Raw genomic sequence first — 9,650 nt, forward strand, 5'->3', positions numbered from 1 at the left:
AATTTGACATGTCTAATACTTGATGGAAGAGGTTAAACTTCTAGAACCAATAAATTCTAAATAATGAGAATAAATATAATTATATAATATGATATAAGTATAAACTGTTAGAATCCTATTATCATAAAACATCTAAGTTGAAATCCAACTATAATTTGAACATAAATTTAATTAAATTACTACATATAATTTAATAATCTAGTATAATATGAAAAAAGGTATTGTTAAAAAAAAAAGTAACATGAAATATGATAAATTATTCTATTATAATTTTATCTCAATTAACCTATGTAAATAAATTAATTACAAAATTACTTATCCGTGACATAAGAAAGAAATATAAAATATATCTTTCACATTTTTATAATACAACAAAGTATCACGTCTAAAACAAATATCTCAAGGTGAATATTAAATTTATAAGATTTGAAGTAATACATTTTCAAATAGAAATAATATAAAACATTATTAAACTAAAATTTAACACAATAATGTTATCTTAATTAATTTTATATTGAATTAATTTTATTTTGAATATTATTATTGTTGGTACATATAAAATTAAAATATATAATAATCATGCTTTTACGAAAGAGAACAAAGAGAGATGATATGCTAATTGTAATCTAAAACATAATTAGGAGTTAATTACAAATATATAAAGAAATTCATTAATAGAATATAAGATAGAAACAATTAATTTGTACATCTCATCTTTATTTTTCTTTCAAATTAATTATAAATTTATTTTACTTATTTAAAATTAAATATAAATTTATTTTACTTTTATATTTTATTTTTAGAAGGATTTCAGTCATGTTTTTTTCTCTTTTGTAGTTAATTTTAGAATTAATAAATTTTGTATTTTATAGATATAATTATCTTTTATAAGTTTATAAAAGATATAATTATAATAAAATATATCTATTTATTAAATAAAATTAGAGATTTTAATTTACATAAATATAAATTAATACTAAATTTTACATATAATTTAGCTGAGGTAGTTTTTGTTTTTAAAAAACTTGACCAAAATTTAATAAATAAATTTAATTTTTAAAAACATTTTTTCTAAGAAAATTTTGTTTTTACATAGATAATAAGTTAATGTTTAAAATTATAATTTTTTGTACTTGAAGTAATAAAATCAATTATAATCTATAATTAAAATAATAATATTGACTTACATGAATGGCCATTTAAAATATTATTATTGTTGGGACTACAAGTACCCATAGTTTGATCTAGGGGTGGCAGATGAGTCGAGTCGGCTCGCGAGCTCGGCGAGCCAGTATTTTTTATTTTTTTTATATATTTTTTTATTTTTGAATTTTTTATATATTTAATTTTATATTTAATATTTGATCAGTTTTATAATTAAAATTGACCATATATTATAATTATTAATCAATATCATACATTTTATTTTGGATAGTAATAAATTATGGTACTTTTATTTATTCATTTAATCTTTATATAAAAATAAATTTAATCAACAACTTAGTAAATTATAATTTTTTTATAATTAAAATTATTATTTAATATGACATATATAAACTTTATGTTATATTTTAATATATAATTATTTTACGTTATATTTTGCTTAAATTGACAAGTAATTCACTTATAATTTTTTATTATTTATAAATTTATGTCAAAATTTAGTAATTCCTATGAATTAATCTAAAAATTATAATAATAATAATAATAATAACAATAATAATAATGATGATGATGGTGGTTGAATAATTTTAATTATTATTTTATTATATATAATGAGATTAAAAAGTTTAATCAATAAGTACGATATCTTAAAATCCGGGCACCTGATTCATACAAAATTTAAATATATACAAGACTGTGTCCATTAGATCATATCCAACGGTATGATTTAAAATCACATGGCCTGATTCAATGATACACCGTCTTGAATGATTACTCTTATGTTTCGAGTACGATATCTCAACATACGTATATCCAATAAATCTAAAATTTTACCAAATGTATTTTTTTGTAAGTTTTATCATATCTAAAGATCAGATCTGAATTTTGATAGCCCGATTAACCCATGTTTTTCAACAATGTAAGATGATAGTTACATCAATGTTATACTAACATTTATAAATATATAAATTTTGTAAATTGTTAACATATGTTAATTTCAACTATATCTATGTAAAAATTTGATGATTCGATTTTATTATTTAAAATAATAATAATAATAATAATGATGATGATGATGATGATGGTTGAACAATTCTAATTATTATTTTATTATATATATAATGAGATTAAAAAGTTTAATCTATAAATATGAAATCTTAAAATTCGGACACCCGATTCATACGAAATTTAAATATATACAAGACTGTGTCAATTAGATCATATTAGACGGTATGATTTAAAATCACATGGTCTAATTCAACGATACACTGTCTTGAATGATTACTTTTATGTTTCAAGTACGATATCTCGACATCCATAAAATAAATCTAAAACTTTACCGAATATATTTTTCTATAAATTTTCCGTACAATAAGTCTAAAACTTTACCGAATATATTTTTCTATAAATTTGATCATATCTAACGGTTTGATCGTGATTTTGATGGTTTGATTAACCCATGTTATTCAACGATTTAAGATGATAATTATATCAATATTATACTAATATTTATAAATATATAAAGTTTGCAGATTGTGAACATAATTAAGTAATTAACTATATCTATATAAAATTTTATGATTCGATCTCATGATTTAAAGCAATAATAATAATAATAATAATGATAATAATAATAATAATAATTATGATAATAAATTAATAATAATAATAATAATATCAATAATAATATTAATAATAATAAAAACCCTCTTTCTCTCTCTTTTTCTCATTTGTTCTTCCTTTTTCTTTCTTCAGTCTCTTTCTCTTGCTATCTTGGTATCTTCGTTCTTTTCCTTCCCTTATTTCTTCCCCAAACCCATCCCTTAGAACCCTAGCCCCCAAATTCACAGCAACAACAAAGGCAAGTCAGCAACGAGGACACCGACGAGTGCGGCTTCCTGTTCAGTTTGAGTTTTACTTGGAATTGTTCTTCGGTAAGTTTGAGTTTTACTTGAAGTTTCAGTTTGAGTTATTCAACAGTTACTTCTCACTTTTGTGGATTATTGGCCTTTTGTAATGCGGGAATGGAAGATAAATATGTTTGCATGACCTATCTTTGTACTGGGATATTCACTGATTATCTATTCAGGGTTTATGCTTTCTTCTTATCTTATTTATAATTTGCACTCTTCTAAAGATCAAATGGGCATTTACTATGTGGTTAGGGATGTTGTCATATGTAAGTGAATTCAGATAATCAAGCATACTTGGCACGCCTTATTCTTGATGTTCTTTGCTGTCAATTAAGTAAACATATATTCTTAGCTGAAAAATGAAACATGCTCATATTCATTCGAGATGGATAACTAAATGGAATCTGCTGAATTGCTCTATTGGTTATTTTCAATATTTGCATATTTTTTAAAATTTGGTAATCTGGTTAATGGAATCTCCTTGGGATGTTTTCATTCTGTCGAGATCTCCATGATAAATTCTGCTATATACGGATCGCCTTATGCTAAATATAATTAGATCCCTTGAAAACAAAACTATGCTTCTGTTGAAAGCTTGAGTCTACATATTTGCTTGCTAATTAAATTTTGGATTGGTGTTTGGATATGCATTTATGGTTATTTTTTAATGATAATAATTTCTCTAGCAAACCTCAAGGCAATAAGTATTTCCTTCTCAATGTTCAGATATGAATATATTAGCAAGTACTTCTTTTTCTATAGCCGATTCAACAAGTCCAGTAATGCAAAGTGAGGAGCAAATACTTGAACAAACAACTAGTGCTACTAATAGAGTTGATACGGATACTATTGGCACAGAGAAGAACATTGAGGAGGCTATTAAAGATGATGGAACTTTAGGACCAAAACCCAAACGTAAAAAAAGAATCAGCAGTTTGGTCAGATTTCACAGAAATAAAGGATGCAGATGGAGTTATGAAGATCTCTTGTAAACATTGGATGAAGATGTATACTAAAATCAAAACTATTCCAACAACTCAATTGCATCGGCACTTGTAAAGTTGTGCTATGAAAGCAAAAACTGACAAGTCCAAAGATGGACTTTTGCAAACACAACTTGGTTTTGTCACTTCTAGTGTAGATCCAACTTCATATCCAAGTATGTATGCTGGGAAGTTTGATATGGAGAAGATGAAAGAATCAGTGGCTCATTGGATAATGATGCATGAGCATCCCTTTTCTATTGTGTAAGAAGAGGGATTCAATTTGATGCAAAGAAGAGGAATGCCTGAGTGGCGTGGAATTACAAGAAATAGAGCCAAAACTTATTGCATAAATGTTTATGAGGCAGAAAAGAAGAAGCTGAAGAGTTTATTAAAAAATGTTAACAAAATCAGCCTCACAATGGATTGTTGGAAATCAAAAAACCAAAAGATCGAGTACATGGTCATTACAGGTCATTGGATTGATGAAAGTTGGCAATTACAAAAGCGTGCACTTAACTTTGTTCGCATTCCACCTCCACGTCGAGGTCTTGAAATTGCGAATACCATTTGGCGTTGCTTGGAGGATTGGGGTATCGATGGTAAGATCCACACCATATATGTAGATAATGCGTCTGCCAATGATTCAGCTATTGAAAATCTGAAGATTTATGTGAAAAACAAAAGAAGACTACTTTGTGAGGGAAAACTATTCCACGTAAAATGTTGCGCCCATATATTTAATCTCATTGCTCAAGATGGACTTTATGAGATTAAAGATATTGTTGATGTTATACGTGATAGTGTAGAGTATGTCCGATGATTCGATGCAAGACTTAAAATATTTTCTAAGATAGTGAAGCAATTGAATTTACCAGACAAGAAGTTAGTTGATGATTGTCGGACAAGGTGGAACTCAACATATGAAATGTTGGCTGCTGCAATCAAATTCAAAGATGTCTTCCCAAGGTTTGCTGATCGGGAACCACATTATGATATTTGTCCAAGTGTAGAGGATTGGACAAAAGCAGAGAAAGTATGCTCGGTATTAGAGCTATTTTGGACAGCTATGGACATTGTTTCCGAAAGTGATTATCCTAGTTCAAATTTGTTCCTTAATGAGGTGAGCAGAGTAAAAGTTTTGTTAGATAAGAAGTCATTAGAGAATGATATATTTTCATTCAGAACATGGTTGTAAGAATGAAGAACAAGTTTGGCAAATATTGGGGAGATACTAATTTGCTGATGCCTATAGCAGCTGCTTTAGATCCATGGTATAAGTTGAGAGCGCTTGAATTCTACTTTCCAAGACTATATTCTGCAGAGAATGTTGAGAGGCAAATTATTATTATTCGAAAGACATTATATGAGCTCTATTCTGAGTATGTGGCTATTTCTAACATTGAAGACGAGTCAATTGAAGAAGGGCAAAGAAACAAACTATCGAATTGAGATCTTGCAAATGTTGAAACTCAAAGTGGCTGGTCTGAGTATGCTGAATATCTGAAGTCAGTGGAATATATTCAACCTCAGAAGTCTGAACTTGATTTATATCTTGAAGAAAACTGTTATATATTTGAGAAGGACAAAAAAGATGGGAAAGACTTTGATGTTCTGGAATGGTGGAGAGTTCATGCATTGAAGTATAAGATTTTATCGATATTGGCAAAAGATATTTTAGCTATCCCGATCACCATTGTTGCTTCTGAGGCCAATAGCTAAAATATCTTTTGAGGCTGAATAGATTCCACTGACTTCAGATATTCAGCATACTCAGACCAGCCACTTTGAGTTTCAACATTTGCAAGATCTCGATTCGATAGTTTGTTTCTTTGTCCTTCTCCAATTGACTTGTCTTCAATGTTAGAAATAGCCACATACTCAGAATAGAGCTCATATAATGTCTTCCGAATAATAGTAATTTGTCTCTCAACATTTTCTGAAAAATATAATCTTGGAAAGCAGAATTCAAGCGCTCTCAACTTACACCTTGGATCCAAAGCAGCTGCTATAGGCATCAGCAAATTAGTATCTCCCCAATACTTGTCAAACTTGTTCTTCATTCTTGCAACCATGTTCTGAATGAAAATATATCATTCTCTAATGACTTCTTACCTACCAAAACTTTTACTCTGCTCACCTCATTATGGAACAAATTTGAAGTAGGATAATCACGTCCGAAAACAATGTGCATAGCTGTCCAAAATAGCTCTAATACCGAGCATACTTTCTCTGTTTTTGTCCAATTCTCTGCACTTGGACAAATATCATAATGTGGTTCCCGATAAGCAAGCCTTGGGAAGACATCTTTGAATTTGATTGCAGCAGCCAACATTTCATATGTTGAGTTCCACCTTATCCGACAATCATCAACTAACTTCTTGTCTGTTAAGTCAATTGCTTCACTATCTCAAAAAATATTTTAAGTCTTGCATCGGATCGTCGGACATACTCTACACTATCACGTATAACATCAACAATATCTTTAATCTCAAAAAGTCCATCTTGAGTAATGAGATTAAGTATATGGGCGCAACATCTTACGTGGAATAGTTTTCCCTCACAAAGTAGTCTTCTTTTGTTTTTCACATAAATCTTCAGATTTTCAATAGTTGAATCATTGGCAGACGCATTATCTACAGATATGGTGTGGATCTTACCATCAATACCCCAATCCTCCAAGCAGTGCCAAATGACATTCGCAATTTCAAGACCTCGACGTGGAGGAGGAATGTGAACAAAGTCAAGTACACGCTTCTGTAATTGCCAACTTTCATCAATCCAATGACCTGTAATGATCATGTACTCGATCTTTTGATTTTTTGATTTCCAACAATCCGTTGTGAGGCTAATTTTGTTCACATTTTTTAATAAACTCTTCAGCTTCTTCTATTCTGCCTCATAAACGTTGATGCAATAAGTTTTGGTTGTATTTCTTGTAATTCCACGCCACTCAGGCATTCCTCTTCTTTGCATCAAATTGAATCCCCTCTTCTTCCACAATAGAAAAAGGATGCTCATGCATCATTATCCAATGAGTAACTCTTCCATCTTCTCCATATCAAACTTCCCAACATACATACTTGGACACGAAGTTGGATCTACACTAGAAGTGACAAAACCAAGTTGTGTTTGCAAAAGTCCATCTTTGGACTTGTCAGCTTTTGCTTTCATAGCACCTTTGCAAGTGCCGATGCAATTGAGTTGTTGGAGTAGTTTTGGTTTTAGTATACATCTTCTTACAATGTATACAAGAGATCTTCATAACTCCATCTGCATCCTTTATTTCTATGAAATCTAACCAAACTGCTAATTTTTTTTTACGTTTGGGTTTTGGTCCTAAAGTTTCATCATCTTTACTAGCCTCCTCAATGTTCTTCTATGTGCCAATAGTATCTGTATCAACTCTATTAGTAGCACTAGTTGTTTGTTCAAGTATTTGCTCCTCACTTTGCATTACTGGACTTGTTGAATCGGCTATAGAAAAAGAAGTACTTGCTGATATATTCATATCTGAACATTGAGAATGAAATACTTATTGCCTTGATGTTTGCTAGAGAAATTATTATCATTAAAAAATAACCATAAATGCATATCCAAACACCAATCCAAAATTTAATTAGCAAGCAAATATGTAGACTCAAGCTTTTAACAGAAGCATAGGTTTTGTTTTCAAGGGATCTAATTAAAATTATATTTAGCATAAGGCGGTCCGCATATAGCAGAATTTACCAAGGAGATCTCGACAGAATGAAAACATCCCAAGGAGATTCCATTAACCAGATTACAAAATTTAAAAAAATATGCAAATATTGAGAATAACCAATAGAGCAATTCAGCAGATTCCATCTGGTTATCCATCTTGAATGAATATGAGCATGTTTCATTTTTCAGCTAAGAATATATGTTTACTTAATTGACAGCAAAGAACATCAAGAATAAGGTGTGCTAGGTATGCTTGATTATCTGGATTCACTTACATATAACAACATCCCTAACCACATAGTAAATGCCCATTCGATCTTTAGAAGAGTGCAAATTATAAAAAGATAAGAAGAAAGCATAAACCCTGAATAGATAATCAGTGAATATCCCAGTACAAAGATAGGTCATACAAACATATTTATCTTCCATTCCCGCATTGCCGTGAATTTGGGGGCTAGGGTTCTAAGGGATGGGTTTGGGGTAGAAATAAAGGAAGGAAAAGAACGAAGATACCGAGATAGCAAGAGAAAGAGACTGAGAGAAACAAAGAAAAAGGAAGAACAAACGAGAAAAAGAGAGAGAAAGAGAGAGAAAGAGGGTTTTTAGTATTGATATTATTATTATTATTATTAATTTATTATCATTATTATTATTATTATTATTATTATTATTATTGCTGCTTTAAATCATGAGATCGAATCATAAAATTTTATATAGATATAGTTAATTACTTAATTATGTTCACAATCTGCAAAATTTATATATTTATAAATGTTAGTATAATATTGATGTAATTTCATCTTACATCGTTGAATAACATGGGTTAATCTGACCATTAAAATCCAGATCAAACCGTTAGATATGATCAAATTTACAGAAAAATATACTTGATAAAGTTTTAGACTTATTGGTTATACGGATGTCGAGATATCGTACTCGAAACATAAAAGTAATCATTCAAGATGGTGTATCGTTGAATCAGACCATGTGATTTTAAATCATACTGTCTGATATGATCTAATTGACACAGTCTTGTATATATTTAAATTTCGTATGAATCGGGTGCCCGAATTTTAAGATTTCATAATTATTGATTAAATTTTTTAATCTCATTATATATATAATAAAATAATAATTAGAATTGTTCAACCATCATCATCATCATCATCATTATCATTATTATTATTATTCTTATTATTATTATTATTATTTTATATAATGAAATCGAATCGTCAAATTTTTACATAGATATAGTTGAAATTAATATATGTTAACAATTTGCAAAATTTATATATTTATAAATGTTAGTATAACATTGATGTAACAATCATCTTATATTGTTGAAAAATATGGGTTAATCGGGCCATCAAAATTCAGATCTGACCGTTAGATATGATAAAACTTACAAAAAAAGTACATTTGATAAAGTTTTAGATTTATTGGATATACAAATGTTGAGATATCGTACTCAAAACATAAGAGTAATCATTCAAGACGGTGTATCGTTGAATCAGGCCATGTGATTTTAAATCATACCATCGGATATGATCTAATGGACATAGTCATGTATATATTTAAATTTCGTATGAATCAGGTGCCCGAATTTTAAGATATCGTACTTATTGATTAAACTTTTTAATCTCATTATATATTAAATTAATAATTAGAATTGTTCAACCACCACCATCATCATCATTATTATTATTGTTATTATTATTATTATTATTATTATTATAATTTTTAGATGAATTCATAGGAATTACTAAATTTTGACATAAATTTATAAATAATAAAAAATTATAAATGAATCACTTGTCAATTTAAGAAAAATATAACGTAAAACAAATATATTAAAATATAACATAAAGTTTATATATGTCATATT

General features: G+C 28.6%; 1 protein-coding gene across 1 annotated transcript; it reads right to left on the reverse strand.

Moving 5' to 3' along the window:
- On the reverse strand, positions 5,779-6,862 carry LOC105160093 (zinc finger BED domain-containing protein RICESLEEPER 1-like). Its single transcript, XM_011077357.1, has 3 exons — positions 6,513-6,862; positions 6,201-6,414; positions 5,779-6,138 (listed from the first exon to the last, which is right to left on the reverse strand). The coding sequence occupies exons 1-3, from the start codon at positions 6,860-6,862 to the stop codon at positions 5,779-5,781; spliced, it is 924 nt and encodes a 307-aa protein (XP_011075659.1).

This window comes from Sesamum indicum, linkage group LG4 (assembly GCF_000512975.1).
Source record: "Sesamum indicum cultivar Zhongzhi No. 13 linkage group LG4, S_indicum_v1.0, whole genome shotgun sequence".
Classification (NCBI taxonomy): domain Eukaryota; kingdom Viridiplantae; phylum Streptophyta; class Magnoliopsida; order Lamiales; family Pedaliaceae; genus Sesamum; species Sesamum indicum.